General features: G+C 46.7%; 2 protein-coding genes across 5 annotated transcripts in view; one reads left to right on the top strand and one right to left on the bottom strand.

The window, feature by feature from the left end:
- The first annotated feature begins 1,683 nt into the window (after positions 1–1,683).
- The window catches only part of VRK3 (VRK serine/threonine kinase 3), a 40,356-nt gene continuing 25,229 nt past the window's right edge, over positions 1,684–16,810 (top strand). The window contains exons 1-2 of one of the 2 annotated variants that reach the window (XM_081119311.1): positions 1,684–2,009; positions 12,528–12,668. The gene's annotated coding sequence lies outside the window, so the exon portion shown is untranslated. The remainder of the gene's footprint in view (positions 2,010–12,527; positions 12,669–16,810) is intronic. The other variant, XM_081119310.1, reaches the window with a different exon arrangement.
- ZNF473 (zinc finger protein 473) lies at positions 4,784–16,635 on the bottom strand. 3 transcript variants are annotated; one of them, XM_081119303.1, is made up of 5 exons: positions 16,487–16,635; positions 13,930–14,134; positions 11,528–11,654; positions 8,967–9,056; positions 4,784–7,969 (listed from the first exon to the last, which is right to left on the bottom strand). In XM_081119303.1, the coding sequence occupies exons 3-5, from the start codon at positions 11,625–11,627 to the stop codon at positions 5,586–5,588; spliced, it is 2,574 nt and encodes an 857-aa protein (XP_080975429.1). In that variant the 5' UTR covers positions 11,628–11,654; positions 13,930–14,134; positions 16,487–16,635; the 3' UTR covers positions 4,784–5,585. The 3 variants fall into 3 exon arrangements, with proteins under 3 accessions (XP_080975429.1, XP_080975430.1, XP_080975431.1); XM_081119304.1 differs by lacking the exon at positions 13,930–14,134 and having other exon boundaries at positions 16,487–16,622; XM_081119305.1 differs by lacking the exon at positions 16,487–16,635 and having other exon boundaries at positions 4,784–7,963; positions 13,930–14,012.

Consider the following 16,810-nt stretch of genomic DNA (forward strand, 5'->3'; position numbering starts at 1 on the left):
ATCGGTGCCACGCGGAAGCTCGCTCCAGCGAAGGTGCTAGCTTGGGGGTCGCAAGCTGGTGTCTCCCGAGTGCGTTTTGCTTGGTTAGCAGTGTTGTTTGGGATTTTAAAATGTCTTCACGCTACTGGTACAGCCAGTCCCTTAACTTCTTGGGAATTTCCTGGGAGCAATGCACAGTGCAGTAAACGTATTATTAAATTGTGCGTCAATTATAGTGTGATGAGAACTCCCAGAGAGCACAGAGTATAGAGCGGAGAGACAGACAGTCACCAAATAATTACAATTATGATAATATCAGTGCTGGGATGCTAGGACGTTCCTGTGGGAACTCAGGGAGGCAGTTGCCAATTCCAGCTGGGCAGGGTGGGAATAGGAGAAAGTTTTGTACAGGAATGACTGTAAGAACTTGTTTGTTCTATTGGGGGGCCACTTGGTAGAGTATATGACTGTCTAACCACTATGCTGTACACCTGAAATTAATACAAAATAATATTGAATGTAAACTGTAACTGAAAAATAAAATTTAAAGAAAAAGCTTGTTCTTGAAAGAAAAGTAAATTTCAAAAGAAGTGCAGGAGAAAGGGCATTCCAGACAGAGGAAACCCCAAATATGAGTCAAGATTTGAGAACTATTAATGGCTTGTTTTTAATTGATAGCAAGCACAGAGAGGATGCCACGCACTGTTGTAATGGCTTTGCTTATATCAACATACGCAAATCTTATAACCCAGACTGGAGGGGAGACACTGGAGGCCAAAACGTTTGGAATGCGACTGGAGTGAGGTACCAGGGTGAGAAGACAAGGCCTAAGCCAGGGCCAGGGTCATGGGCATGGAGAAGGAAGCAGACGCTGGGAGCCTGGCAGTGAAAAGAGGGGCTTTTCCTGGACCTGCCGGCCTTGGCTGGGTGGTCAAGCCATGGAGATTCAAGTCTCCCTGGGGCTGCCTGACACACCTTTATAGGGTGGTTCAAGTTAAGTAAACTAATAAGGCCCACTGAGTGTCGTCAGTGACAGCAGTTCATTTTGGCAGTGGTCCATCACGTAATCCCTCCCCCCATTTACTCCCTGCTCTCTGCCTCCCTGAAGGCAGGGTCCATGTGTGTCTTTCACCACTATATCCCCAGCACCTAGAGCATTGCCTGGAACATAAAAAGTTCTCAGAAAATACCAATTGACTGATTTAGGTCAAGGCTGAAGCCATTCCCATCCCCACCTGCGTGGTAGGAGAACGGTAGTTTCCCCACACCCTCGTTAAGACTGCAGGTCATGCTGTTTTAAATTTTGGCCAGATAAGCACAGATAGTATTCTCTCTTCCTTCTCTTCTGGGCTGACGCAGGAACTCATCCCTCCTGTGAGAAACCTTCCTTCCATCAGCTCTTTCAGTCCTGCCATACCCGGTTTTCCTCCCTTCCTCGTGTTCCCACATACTCTAAGTTTTATGAGCAGAGCGCGCTCTCCTGTTGCGCATCCGCACTACTTAACGCATTGTATGCGGGAAACGTATTTATACGTTTTTCGTTGACTGGTAGAGCGCGCGATAAAAACTACCCGCAAACAATGTTTAAAAGCACCTCCAATGTGGGTGGCTCTTGCCTAGCGCCAGTGCTTAGCAGTTGCTATGGAGACGACTCTTCATTTCCAGAGGTGACGGTTGCCCTAGAGATGGACGCTGGCGATGGTTAGTTTTCAGAATGTAGCGGGTCTACCGGCAACGAACTGTGTAGCCTTCTCCTCCATCCCGCCTCCCGAAACCGGAAGCCTTTGACATCAGTGTACCCCAAGCGAAAGCCGCCCGGGACCCCAGGGCTCCTTCGGAGGACAATCGCCCAGAGGAGGCCGAATCCCACCGCGCTCTGGGAAGTGTAGTTCATCAGGGATTCTGCGCAGGCGTAGAGGCACGCACGGCACCCGGGCTGCGCGCGCAGCGACACAGCGGTCGTGGGGACTTACCCGCAGGCAGTGAGCTCTGCAGGGAGGCCGACCCGACGTCCAAGACCCAATTGCCAGGTACTGGACGACCCTGTCTTTGGACAGAATTGCGGTCTGGGGGTGCTTAGGCCACCTAACGGGGTAGACAGGGGCGAGGTGGCGTAAACCAATGGGGCTCCCCCGGATGCTGCCTGGCTCCCGCCTGAGGCCAGACGTGGGCAAAATTAGGGGCGGGGCTGGGAGGGCTAGGGGCGGGGCTATGAGCAGGGCTAGCGCGGGGATTGGCTGGTAAGGGAGCGGGACCTAAAGTGGGATTGAGCCGGTGTAGCCGAAGTGAGCGGAACGCGCTGTTTGTCCTGAGAATCCTCATACTCAGGGTCCTTCTTGAGGCTTGGAGAGGTCTGGGGATTCGTCCAGGTTGTTCACGGATCTTCTCTTGCGCTTGGTTTGGGGACTCATTGGCTGAATTGAGTGGTGTGGAACCAGTTTAGTTTCTCAGGTTCTGTTTCTAAGCTTACTTTCTAAGGAAGTGTTCAGTATAAATCTATTATCATTATTGCTTTATTAGTAACGCATTTTCAATTACTTATTGCTAGGTGTCATGCCAAGGTGCTAGGGTTCAAGTTTATAAATGCTAATCTTACAAAATAAATAATTAAAATTTATAGTAGTAAAATGTGTTGAGTGCTTATTATGAGCCAAGGGTAGTGTTGAAAAATAGGGGGTTACTTTTAATGCTAATAATTACTAAAAAGTATTAATTATACTGAAAGAGCTCATATTTATGCATCCTGGGTGCCAGGCACAGCTCTAAACATGCCATGCCTATTTAATCCTCACAACCTCCCAGTGGAATCCCTACTATTGTTATTGCTGTGCTATATATGAGGAAACAGGCTCACAGGGGTGATGGTGCCTGCCCAGGGTCACCAGCTGGTAAAGGACAGATTGGAGTCTTTGCTTTAGCATTGCGGTTAGGGTTCCAGGGCTGGAGCCTGACTGCTTAGGTTCAAATCCTGGCTCTAGCACTTTTACACTGAACAACAGGTAAACAGGGGAGTTTCCTTATCCCTTTGGCCAGAGTGTATCCACTTTTGTGTTTTATACAGTGAGTTCTTAGGTATGATTTCTTAAACTACCTTAACCTGCACATGAAAGAGGACAGGAAGCTAGTATGTACTAGGGGCAAGGGGTTACCTTCAGGGTGGATGCTGCAGATGGGTAAGAGGGACTTTGGTTTTGCTCTGCACATTTTTATATTGCCTGCTGTGTCTTTGTAGGGAAAGTACCATGCTTTCCATGCTTTCTCCTTGATTAATTAGGAATGCACTAGAATGGAAAGTTTGTTTGTTGATGTATCAGAGACTGGTTGAAAGTGTCATTCCCCTCCCAGTCTTTGGGAAAACAGACTTAATGCCCTCTTAAGGGATGGTTTTCACCATTCCAAGCCCTCCCCCACTAGAACACGAAAACTGGTAGTTAGGGACACTGCATGCCCAGTATCTGGCAGGCACATGGCACCAGGCTGAGAGAAGGAACCAACACTTTCAGACTCAAAACTTTAATCAGAGCACCAACATACACACAAGGGCATTTCTACCCTGGCTTATAGCAACACAGGTCATTAGTTACAAAAACTGCCCTGTCCCCCCATGGCTGATTTTCCACAGGGTCTCTGACCTATGTTTAGTGTCAAGACTCTTCATTGAATACACTTCTCAATTTAAGTTCCCAATTCTGCCCCCCCCCCCCCGCAACACTTTGTACTCCCCTTTGGTATAAAACAGGCCTGTCACCAAGACTAGACAGTTTCAAGGGCAGGGACCATTCACACAGGGAGCTGAACATTTTGGCCATTAGAAAACTATTATGTGCAGTGGGCCTAATGATCAACCATTAAGTTCCTAGTTTCAACAACAAAACTAATAAGCAGAACTCAAGGTGCAAGGTTTCAAAAGTCCAAGAGCACAGGAAACACTCCTAAACTTTTTTAGCACCAAGAATATGGAAGATATTAAGTGTCCAATGTCTTTTAAAGATTGTTTGTGCTTCAGCAAACATGTGACTTGTTCACTTAGTGGGTAGGGCACAAAAGCCCAGAGATGAAGTGCCATCAAGAGGGAGCAGGTTGTATGGTTCCATGAGGTGAGTCTCTGCTGTAGAACAAGCCTGGCCAAGGTGAGCTGTTGACTTGATGGCTCCAACAGGAAAGCTCTTTTCCTTACTAGGCTCTCCAGCAATCCTTAGCAGCCAATTTGCTGTGACATGAGGGAATGTGGCATTTTTTAAGATGTCACTTGTCAACAAACAGCACTCCTCTATGAAAATGGGACCACCAGTTTCCCTTGGATTCCAGAAGCTTCAAGGCAAGGGCAGGGCTTACCATATTGACATTCCCTGTCCTGGTGCCTAGCAGAGTATCTGGTGAGTAGCCAGCTTGGACAAATAGTACATGAAGAACATTCCAGCAGTCCGTCACAATTTTCACCACCAAGCACATGCTCCGTATAGTGTTAATTGTGGCAATATCCAGCACAGCTTTTCTAACTGAATCCAGTTGTTTCCAGTATCATTAAGTCCCATGACAAATAGGGTCTCGTATAGCCAAAAACTTTAAGCACAGAAAGGAAATTATGGAAAAAGGTGGCATGTGACCCTGGCTGAGTGGCTCCATTAGAGTATCATCCTGTACACCAAAAGGTTGTGGGTTCAATTCCCAGTCATGATACATACCTAGATTGTGGGTTTGATCCTCTGTCAGGGCAAATGTGGGAGGCAGTCTATCGATGTTTCTCTCTCTCCTCCTCTCTCTAAAAATCAATGAAAGCATGTCCTAGGGTGAAGATTTAAAAAAAAAAAAGGTGGCCTGTGTATGTGGAAGGGGTCCTTTTGAATGAGAGGTATGGAAGGTTAGAAGTGCAAAAGTTTTAGCCATTTGATGTTAGTTTAAGTGCTTTTCTTGGCTTTCTGTGGGTTAGTTAAGAAAATATTAGGACAGAGCTGAGATGGAGGGAAGGGAAAGGTTAGATTTTTTTTTTAAAGATTAATGTGCTGGGTTTAGGTAACCAAATTAAGCCAAAGGCATTTTGGAGAAAAACTTTAAAAATTAAAGCCACACATATTAGTAAGAACATTAACTGCAGTAAATATAGAGGGTTTCTAATTCTTCTCTTCCTCTTAACAGAAAAGAGTACATGTATGTTGTATATGATGTTTATGTATAGCTCATGCTTGGTGAGTACTTACTATGTGCTGGGCACTCAATTCTAAGTGATTTACATCTACTTATCCTCTCACCAGCCCTCTGAGGTAGGTACCTATTATTTTGCCTGTTTTACAGATGAGGATACTGAGGCCCTGAGAGGTTCCATGATTTTGTAGGTCACTTAGGTAGCAGATGGCAGAGGTGAGATTTAACTGAGGAGATGGCTACAGAATCTACCTCTGAATTTGGATACTACACAGCTTCTTTTGTGTTTTCATTGTTTTAGTGAAACTTATGTGCAAATTTTCTAATCAATCTTTATTAATAAAGAGATTTATCTATATTGCAGGAGTGGGGGTAAGGGAAGACTTACAATGTGATGGTTTCAACTTTAGGTCTCAAATGTCAGGTCCTGCTGCCACCTGGTGGCCACAGCTAGTATTGCTATGTTACTTTTGAGTATGAACTTGCTGATGTCGGCGGAGACCTAAGTAGCAGCGAAAGGCTTTCTGACAGTGTGGACACTGATATGGTCTCTCTTGGGTGTGAGTTCTCTGGTGTTGACTGAGATGGGCGCTGAGGCTAAAGGCTTTCCCACACACATCACAGATGTAAGGCTTCTCCCCAGTGTGAATTCTCTCATGCTGCCTCAGATTTGCTTTCTGGGAAAAGGCTTTCCCACATTCTGCACACAGGTAGGGCTTCTCCCCAGTGTGAACTCTCTGGTGAATAGAAAGGCACGAGCTCTGGCTGAAGGCTTTCCCACATTCCCGACATAAGTAAGGCTTTTCTCTGGTGTGAACTCTCTGGTGTCGAATAAGTAGAGCATTCAGGCTGAAGTTTTTTCCACAGTCACCGCATTTATAGGGTTTCTCACCTGTGTGAACTCTCTGATGCTTAGAAAGGCGCCAGCTGTGTCTGAATGTTTTTCCACATTCATTACACTCAAAAGTTGTCTTTCTGGCATGAGTTCTCTGATGCTGAATAAGGTACTTACTATGCACAAAGACTCTGTCACACTGGTTACATTTAAAAGGTTTCTCTGCAGTGTGAATTAACTGATGTTCTAAGAGACGTGAACTTTGGCTGAAGGCCTTTCCACATTCATTACACTTAAAGGGGTGCTCGCTCTTGTGGATGTACTGATGTTTGGTAAGGGAGGTGATGCGGATGAAGGCCTTCCCACAGTCCCCACATTTATATGGCCTCAATCCAGAGTGTATGATCTGGTGGTGAATGAGCTGTGTACTTTGGCCAAAGGCTTTCCCACACTGGTTACACTCAAAGGGCTTCTCTCTGGTGTGAAGCCTCTCATGCTGAGTCAGGTATTTGCTGCAACTGAAGGTTTTCTCGCATGTGTTACACTTAAAGTGCTTCTCACCACTCCTTGGATGCACTTTCTGTTCTAGGTTCTGATTCAAGATTTTTCCTTTCTCAAGTCCTTGTTTTTCTTGGGTGTGAACACTCTGGTGGCAGTTTAGTGTTGAGCTGCAAATGAAGCGCTCACCACACTCCTGACATTCATAGCGGGTTTCCACAGCATGCAGTTTTTTGTGTTGAACAAGGCGTTCATTATGGCTGAAGGTCTCGCTGCATTCAGTACAGCTGTAGGGCTTTTCTGTGGCATGAACAGACTGGTGTCGAATCAGGTGGGAAGGCCGGCTGAAACTCTTGATGCATATGTTACATTTGTGAGGCCTGTAGCCAGTGTGAATCCTCTGATGTTCACTTAGGTGAGTGTTCCGGTAGAAGGCTTTCCCACATTCACTACATTTGTAAATCTTCTCTCTACTGTGAACCCTCTGGTGGCTCTTTAGAGTCAAGATATGGTTGAAGCATTTTCCACACTCATCACACTTATAAGGCTTTTCTCCATTGTGAACAGACTGGTGTTTGATGAGGGATGAGCTCTGCCTGAAGGACTTCCCACATTCCTGACACTTAGAGGTAGTTTTTGCAGCATGAATTTTCTGATGTTGTAGGAGGTATTTGTTAAAGTTGAAGGTGGCCTTGCATTTGGCACATTCATAGCGTTTCCGAGTGTGGGTCTTCTGATGCTGAATAAGATGAAAGGTTCGGCTGAAACTCTTACCACATTCGTTACACTTGTAGGATTTACCACCTCTATGGGTTTTCTGCCGCTCAACAAGCTGCGAGCCATGACCTGACGGAGGGTTACTATCTTGACTCTTATGTGTTTTTTCTCCACTGTGAATTTTCTGATGCCACAGAAGGTGTGTGTTGTGACTAAAGGTTTTCCCACACTTGTTACACACACAGGATTTGTAACCTGTGTGAGTCATTGGATACACAGAAAGACAAGAACTCTGGTTGAAACTGTTCTCATACTCTTGATTTCCACTTGGCTTCTCTGACATATGAATAATCCAGTGCTGGATAAGATGGCAACTGCGGCTGAAGCTCTTCCCACATTCACTACATTTATATGGTTTCACTCCTTCCTGGACAGTATTCTGCTGACTCTGGAAGCCAGTGTCATTCCTACATTCCTGAGACTTAGCTGGCATCAGGCTCTTCTCAGAAAGGTCATGGATCTGGGAATCCTCTCCTGTGAAAAGGAGGGACTCAGGACTGAGGCCGCTCTTGAGTTCATGACTCTTGCTGTCTGTGGGACTTTGCTTGTTGGTGACAGCATCAGAGCTCAGACTTTCTGGATCTCCTAACAAACTATCTAACCAGCTCTCGCCCATGCATGCTTCTCCCAAGCTGGAGTTCCAGAGGCCATCCTTGGAAAATGTCTCTAATATCTCCTGAGAGAGTCCTTCTTCCAAGAATTCCTGTGGCAAAGGGGCGATCTTGGCCTCACCTGTGTCTGAAAGAGAGGAAGTGTAAATGTCTCCTCTTCCCCAGGGTGAAAAGACAGGAGCTGCAGGGTGAGGACACAGACAAGAGAACAGGGGATGGGTCCTGAGTCAAGCCTGTCCATCAAGGGGATGACGAAGAAAAGGCCAAAATAGTGATCCAGCTGGAGCCTGCATCACAGGAAAAGGGAACCCATGTCCAAGAGAGTTAAGATGAAAGTTGGGCTGCAGGGCTTCCACAGGGAAGGAGATGGGGAGAGCTCTAGCACATACTTTCCACCATCACCCTCATCAGCTAAGGCCTACTTCTTAGAGAAGTACACTGATCAAGGGACAAGATATAAATTATAACAATGCCGTAAGACTGCTACCATGGAGGCTATATTTGCTCGTTAATAAAGGTGTGACTCCACATGTTTGGAAACAGCCTTATATTGAGGTGGCAGAAACAGAAATCCAAGACAGTAAGAATCTGTGCCTGGATTAGTCACCCATGTGAAAACACGAGCTCCCGAGGTGAGCCATGAATGGAGCTGCACGCAGACCAAGCTGTGCAGACACCTCTCCATGGTTTCTGGTTCAGGGGCCCTTCTGTTAATGAGAGCAGAGCAAATGCCCAGGCTTGAGTTGTGGCCATCTGCTGTGCTCCATGGGCCAGGAAGGAGGTCTGGGCCTGTACAAAGGGGTTGAAACAGGTAGACCAGGGTATCCACAGTACTCAGGGGGCATGAGGCAGGAAAATGGAGACCAGCTTGGGGAATGGAAGGCCACCGTCTGCTGAGTCAGGAAGGACCAAGGAGGGGACAGAGGAAAGGCACCAGGACAGCCACATGCTGAATGCTGAGGTAGACAGAGACAAGGAGGGCATGCAGAGTGTACTGATACCAGTTGGAACAGAGGGACAGAAGCCAACACATGAAGATTGAAACCCAGAAGCTGGAGGCTCCATGATTGGGTAGACATCCTCCATCTGAGGATGGAGGGCACACAGAGGGCCATGCCACTCACCAGTGCCTGTCACTTCTGGACTTCCTCTCACCAGAGTCTCCAGCTCTTCCCCGCCATCTGGATAGGAGGTCAGGTTGGGTCTCAGCGGGTCTGCAAGGAGAGAACAGCATTGTCGTCAACCAGGATGTGGAGGGCCATCCAGTGGCTCAGTGGCAACCTTCTGGCTCTCCTATTTGATGCTTTATCTAGCACACACTCTTGGGGGCCAGATGCACTGGGCGACCCTGGGATACCTACCCCACAGGGTGACTGGTCCAGTGGAAGAGAGGGACTCAGTCACAACCCAGGGTGATCAGAGCTATGACAGCTGGGGCTGCAGATACAGAACTTGCAATAGCTGGAGAGATGAGCAGAGCTTGCCTGGTAGAGAGACCCATACTTACTCAACCATTCACAATTCACTCATTCACCTGTGGACCATACATCGCCTGAGGCCTCTGGTTTGTGCCCTGTGATAGATGATTTAGGGTTCTAGAGCTCAAGCAGTCCTGCACACTGCCCTCCCCAAGCTTCCTCAAGGAAGAAAGCTGTCATAATACAGGGATACATGCTACAGTGGAGGAAAGGCCACTGGCTTTGAAGATGAAGAAAGGGGCCATGAGCCAAGCAACGCAGGAGGCTTCTAGAAGCTGAAAAAGGGCAAAGAAACAGATTCTCCAACACTGTTGGAGCCAGCCCTGCCAACACCTTGATTTTAGCCTACTCAGACTCATTTTAAACTTCTGACCTGCAGAACTGTAAGAATAAATGTGTTGTTTTAAACCACGACATTTGTGGCATTTGTAGAAGCAGCTATAGGAAACTAATACCCTCCTCATATATATACACACAGATGTGCAGGGGAGTGAAAGCAAATGCATTTCTACCATGTGCTAGAGTTTAAAAATCGAAGACTGAGGTCGGACCTCCTCTAAATTGCTTCTATAGCACACATTGAATACAGTTTAGAGAAAACCTGTCCCAATGTGATAAAACTATATCAAATATAGTTTCCAGTATATAACCTTTTCTTTTTTTCATCTTTTGGAATAAATAATTCTTCTGTTTTTGGAAAAGAACTGAGAAACTAGAGAAAGTAAAATGAGTTGACCCGGATGAGGTGACAGTGATACGGAGGTAGGGTGCCGTGGACCTGGAGCTGCACAGGTTCCAAATAGACTCTCAGTTATATCATTTGCTCACTGTGCAGTGCTGGTGGTCAGAGTCAGGTGAAAAGGGCTAACAGAGCAGGCTGACTGCTCTTGGAATGGCCTGCTTGCAAGGCTGCACTTGGCTGGTGTCTGGGAGCCTGGATTTTGGGAGTGTCCAGCATTCTCTAACCAGTCAGAGGGGCTCCCTGTGCCCAAACTTTTCTGCTGAACACCTGCTTTCCTGCTGGAATGTTGGTACATTCCAAGCAGAGTGTGCCAACATAATAAGCCCTGAATAAAACCCCTGGGTTTAGAGTCTCTAGTAAGTGTCCCTGGTCGACATTTCACATCTGCTGTCACACCTGGTTGCTGGGGAATTAAGCGTGTCCTGTGTGACTCCATGGAGAGAAGGCTCTGGAAGTTGGCACTAGTCTCCCATGTGCCTTCATACCACGTGCCTTCCCCCTTTGCTAACTGTACTGTGTATCCTTTTGCTATGATGGATCATGGCATGAGTACAGCTATAGGCTGAGTCCTACATGTCGTCTTAGTAAACCCTCAAACCTGGGGGTGGTCCTGGGAACCTGAACATAGCTGTGAAAATGACTTCCCCTCTCCGAACCTGTTTAAGAATGCTCAACAAAATAGGGACAGTCAAACTTCTCATGGGGTGACTGGAGGATTGAAGGAGAGAGTTCTAAGAGGTCCAGCACAGAACCTGGCTCCTGACACAGCATTTCCCACTATTCACTTATTTATTAATTTAGGAACTGTTTATTGAGTCCCCATAGCAGGTAGTTTGTTGCAAATGTTGGGGTACACCAGCGAACAGCACAGGTGCCCTTAGGAAGCTGCCATCTGGCAGAAGGAGACAGATCAAAATAGGAGCAGTGAGAAAATGAAGGAGTGGTGACAAGCTAAGCAGGAGAGAGGAGGGAGTGCTAGTAGGGTCACAATTTCAGTCTTAGGAAAGCCCCAAGGCAAGAAAGGGACAAGAGTCTTCTAGGCAAAGGGGAGAGCAGATATGAAGACCCCAGTGTCAGCTCGAGGAATCACTCTATAATGACAAAGAGGAAAATGCTGCTGCAGTAGCAGGAAGGGGCTGGATCAGGGCTTGTCAACCTTGCCACTACTGACAATTGGGGTCAGGTAATTCTTGGTTGTGGGGGTTGTCCTTGCATTCTAGGATGTGTGGCAGCTTCCCTGGGTTCTAACCACTAGATGCAAGGAGAACCCCCCACCCCCCCAAGTGGCGACAATCAAAAAGGTGGCCAGGCATTGCCAATGTCCCCTGGGGGGGGCAGAAGCAGCCAGCTAAGCACTGTTGAGCTAGATCATGCTGGTTCTGAGGTGTTCAAGAGCTAGGAGTTCATTCTGTGGGTGATGGGGAGCCATGGATGATCACCAAGCAGGGCCAGAGTGCATACTCACTCAACAAGAAGAGCTTCTGGTAGTTGTCCAGTGCTGTGTCCCAGAACAGGTCCCCCTGGTCCAGCCCCAGCTGCTCCCAGTCCTCCAAAGTGAAGTCCATGGGCACGTCCTTGAGGATCACAAATTACTGAAAACACAACACACTGTCAGTGACTCTGGGGCTGGGGTCAGGGAGGGGCCCAACAGCTCACTCAGTGCACCCCCCACCCCAATGTGCCAGGCCTTTGGCAAAAATCGACCTGTGAGGAACTTCACACCTGAGAGACTAGGCATCCCCATATTTGTAGGCAAGGACACAGAACTTGGAGAAGGGACACAGGCAGGACTTAAATCCAGGTCTGCCTGATCCTAAATCCATTCATTTCTGGCTTTTTTTTTTTCTTCTTTTTTTAGTGTTTATTCATGATTTAAAAACTTCATTATGGAAACTTTCAAACATACACCCAAGTAGAGACATGCATGCAACAGACCGCCACATATCCATCACCCAGCTTCAATCCCCATCCTATTAACATGTCTGTTTTGTTAAGCCACTTTCTCCGCTTTTATTTATTTACTTTTTCATGGGGGCTAAAATATTTCAAAGTTAATCCCAGGTGGTATCTGATTTCACCTGTGAATGCTTCAGTATTAACAGTAGAACCCCTTACTCACTCACAGCACATGTAGGCCGTATTAAAAATCTGTATTCAGATTTATCTTACATCTCAATGGTGGTTTTCCATTTTTGTTGTTGTGGTAAAATACATATAATACTCATCATATTAACCAATTTTTAGTGTACAGTTCAGTGGCATTAAGTACATTCACACTGGTGTACAATCATCACCACCATCCATCTCCAGAAATCTCATCTTGCAAAACTAAAACTCTGTCCCTGTTAAACACTACCTTTCCACTTCACCTACCCCAGCCCGTCACCCACCATTCTGCTTTCTATCTCTATGATTGTGACTAGGTTCAATGGTATGTTTTTTTAAAATGTTTTTATTGTTTTTAGAGAAGAAGAGAGAAATATCAATCAGTTGCCTCTTGCACACCCCTACTAGGGGATCAAGCCCTGACCTGGAATCCAACCAGAGACCTTTTGGTGCATGGGATGCCGCTCAACCAACTGAACCACACCGGCCAGGATTCAATGGTATATTTTTATAGTTGGCTTGTTTGAATCAGAATCCAAGGAGGCCTATGCCCTGTATTGGGGTGATATGCATCAGAAGGATTTTAATCTGTACCTGTACCCCTCCACCCTTTTTATTCCATGCTCCCGATTTAGGGTGCCACATCTGGATATGGTCCTTCCTCTTGGTGTCATTTAGCTGCTCCTCTGCCTGAGTTTCCATTTCCTGGAAACTAATCAGTAAAGCAGCAGCCTGGTTAGATTCAGTACAACTTTGGGGGCAAGAGCCTTCATAGGTGGTGCTGGGTCCACTTCAGGCTGCATGATGGCCTGAAGCGCCCGTCTGCCCCTTTTAGTGATAGCCGTCTTTCTTAATTTTAAAAGTTCTCAGTGAATAGATGTTTGGAATAAAATTTCAAATACTGGAGAACTACTGACAATAAAAAATGACAGCCTTCCCCAGCACCCTATCTCCAGGTGAACCCATGGCTGTCTGGTGTGTTCCTTCCAGACCTCCATCAACACACACATGGACACATTTCAAGTAAGAATGAAACCTGAGTCTTTAGTTTGGATCTGAGGCTTGGCCCCACTACCTTCCTCTATGGGTAACCATTGGCAGTTAAGTCCCATGCCCCCTTCAGAGCCCTGAATCCTGCCCCATCTCATAGGGATTCTCTGGGAAGTGACTGAGATGCTGCTGGGACGCTCCTGTACGATTCCTAGCACACAGGAAGGATTCTACCAAAGGGCAGTGTGTCTAGTCTGGCAGGGCTGACAGACATGGGCAGAGACAACTACACCCAGGTGGATTTGTTATACAGTGGAGGCAGCAGGCAGTGCTACAGGAGACCAGAGCAAGGAAGAGCTCTGGGAAGGTGGGGGAACTGAGATGGGTCTTAGAGGTTGTGTGACTTACCAGCCAGAGATGGGAGGCAGGGTATTCTAGCAGAGAGAAGAAGAGCCTGAGAAAAGGCTGGGAAGCCTTGTGTAACATTTTACTATACAAGTGAAGGGAGCATCACTTGTGTGACTAAAGGGAAGAGAAGATGCTGTGGATGGGGGCAGGACCCAGATCATGCAAGAATGAGCTGAGAAACCTGGACTTTATCCTATAAGCAGTGAGGATTCCTGGAAAGGTACTGAGCAGGAGATCAAGAACGTGAGAGCTTTACTTTAAGATCGTTTGGGGCCATCATAAGTCAGTGAGTATGGAACAAAGGCAGGCCAACTGTGCAGCCTTTGGGGATGATCTGTTAGGACGGAGGGACCCTTGACTCACCTCAGTAATAGCTGACTAGGCCCAGCAGCCGGAGTCCTAGTTTAAGCTCCCCCTCCTTCCCCTCCATGTTCCCAGCTGGCAGGGCTGCAGGAAGGACAAGGAAACTGGGAGAAAGTCTTCCTTCCTTCTAGGACTGATTTCCTGGCCATGCTGGATGAGCCCCCAAAAATGTCCAGAAGTAGGATGAATCAGAACATGAGTCTCCCTGCAGGAATCACAATTGTTATTTATTGAAACCACCCCAGCCCCAAGTTTCCACTGTGCTTATTCTTAGCACTTATCACAATCAGTGAATACACATTTGGGACCTTGTGTCTTACACACTGCTGCATCCTAGCACAGCACAGGATCTCTGTTAACAGAGCAAACCCTGTCTCTCTAAATAAACCCTTAGGACAATGCTTCTGAGATTTCGGATTACCTATGATCTCTAGGATTTCAATCCAAGTGCATTGGACTCCAAACTGTTGCTATTTCTACAGCAACAAGTTCTTCAACTTTCTTTTTCAACCATGACCCAAAGAAACAAAGACAATATATATTATGACTGCTCATTCATACACATAACTAAACAAAATCTTTACCAGATAATACTTAACCTTACAAAGTATAATGTCCTGGGATAATTTTTATTCTAGTTGCTTTTTACTTCATTAAAAAAAATTATGGTCACTGCCCAATGAGTTATCTTCATGACCCACAATATGCAAAAGACTGTGTACCAGAGGGCTTTCTGCACCTTTGCAGCCACTGTGAATGTCCTAAGGAGCATGTATCTATGGAACACTGAAAACACTCCGTATTGCAAAGTAGCAGGATGACTAAATGACACAGGCCCACAATTGTTGAATCTCTGGGGCCAGATGTGCTTTGAAATTCAGAAATTTTCAGACTTTAAAAAGGTGTCATACATTTATATAATATATTTCATTAAAATCCCAGTGCGGTGTAAGACCAGCAGCATTTTGTTATTGAACACTTCAGTATTTCTAGAGGAAAGGGTATAAATATTCACACTAGATAATTAAAGGTTACAAATCACAGAAGTTCTGGTCAGGTTTGGGCACCAAACTTATGGAAAAAAAAAAAAAATGGTCTTCAGAGCTTTCTAGATTTTGTGATTGCAGATGAGGCAATATGGTATAACCAACAAGTGCTAAGCTAACATTTACTCTCGACGATTTTCTTCACGTCACAGAGGTAAGCCTTGACTTGTGAGGATATTTCAGCCCACAGATATTATATTTGGCCCACACAGTGTTGGCAAATAGGAGGTTTTGAAAGAAAATTATCTTAAGTAGCTCCAAACTTGAAAACTGGGATATTTCACCTAAAAATTCGGTCTGCAGCTTCTGAAAAAAATCCTAGGATTTGGCCATGCTGGGTCTGTATTCCCACAAAGCTGGCTAGTTGGAGCTCATTTAAATCTACTCCCCCTATACTCTTCTGTTAAAATTCCTGGTTTTATTATTATAAATAAAATTGCTCATAAAACTGGCAAAAAAAAAAATCTACTCCCCCTTAGATGGGGCAAATACTCCCTGATGTCCTCACCAGGCAGGTTCTCTCCTTTGCCTGAGCTTCAGTTCTCTGTCTAGCTTCCAAATCACAATCTGTCCACATCTCATACACCCTCAGCCCTGGGAAGGAAGAACCAGGAACCCTCAAGGCCTCCCCGCCTGTCACAGTGACTGGAGCCAAATCTTGGGCCCTGGACTCTTGCTGCTTCTTAGTGTGAGACAGTAGCCAGATCATTCGCCCTCCCTCCACCTATCTCAGTTTCCACATGTACGAAATGAGACAAATACAACAGATCCACAATCCCTTATCTGTAATTCTAAAAATCAAAAAGCTCTAAAAACCAGAACTTTATTCATAAATTGGCAGCAAAACTTAACCCGGATTGCCACAGGCTATGTACAGTCTGTCTTCCTTTCCGTGCGATTATTCACCCCTTTCCTAACGGAAATATTCGATCTCCATGAATTGCCCAGGACCCCGCTGGGGGGAGAGGGGGCTGCTTAATTATGAAATATGCACCCTTATTAACTTTGTAAAGTCTGATTCCCGAGATGATCCTAGTGCCAAGGTTATCCAATAAGACCGGGAGCTACACTAATTTCTCAGGGCTGACGCCGAGGTGACAGGAGAAAATGCGAGGACAGCTCGGCGCGTGGCACACAGAAAGCTCAAATAAAAGTTCAGTCCTCTCACCTCCTGAAAGGACTCCCGTTCATTCATGCATTCACTCATCCCTCAAGATCCTGCCCAGCTGTGCCAACGACACCCCCTCCTGACTCGGTTTCCTCACCCCAAGATAAAACGGAACGGAGGCGCTCCCCTCAGGGCTGCAGGTGAGGGCTGGAAACCACTTTAGCGACAGCCTGGCCCATAACAAGCTCTGAACAAGGGTTCAAGGCTCCGCCTAGACCCACCGCCCAAGGCGACGCGCCCTTAGCTGTGGACCCCACAGAAGCATCCCGTTACCCCTCAGAGAAGACTGACCCCCCCCCCAGCCTCCAGAGCCCTCAGCGGCCCCAGTCCAGGATCTCATCACCTCGAGATGGCGGTCCGCCGCCCTAACAGACGCGACCCCAGCCGGGCTGGAGCGGGAAACCCGAATCCTCTCACGCGCGCTCCTCACAGCCACTTCCGGTGGCGCGCGAATCTCAGAATTTCTCCTCGCAGGATCCTCCGCGCCAGGGCAGAGACTACGTTTCCCAGAGGGCTCTGCTTGACATCCTGTCTCCACCCTCTTCCAGGTCGTTAAGAGGTGCCGCTGAGCACTTCGGGAAATAGAGTACAAACAGAATCACTGTCGGGTGATGGCTGGGCATTGTAGTCCAGCTTTTATTCTCTTGAAGAACAACCTAATCAGCAC

This window comes from Miniopterus schreibersii (assembly GCF_964146895.1).
Source record: "Miniopterus schreibersii genome assembly, chromosome: 18".
Taxonomy (NCBI): Eukaryota; Metazoa; Chordata; class Mammalia; order Chiroptera; family Miniopteridae; genus Miniopterus; species Miniopterus schreibersii.

Bases quoted from the DNA above. Each gene is read 5' to 3' on its own strand.
- ZNF473 (XM_081119303.1), bottom strand. From the start codon at position 11,627: ATGGACTTCACTTTGGAGGACTGGGAGCAGCTGGGGCTGGACCAGGGG. The intron at 9,057-11,527 runs GTGAGTATGCAC...CTCTCCTTGCAG, and splicing joins CCAGAAGCTCTTCTTGTTGA to ACCCGCTGAGACCCAACCTG. The intron at 7,970-8,966 runs GTGAGTGGCATG...CCTCTCTTTCAG, and splicing joins TCCAGAAGTGACAGGCACTG to ACACAGGTGAGGCCAAGATC.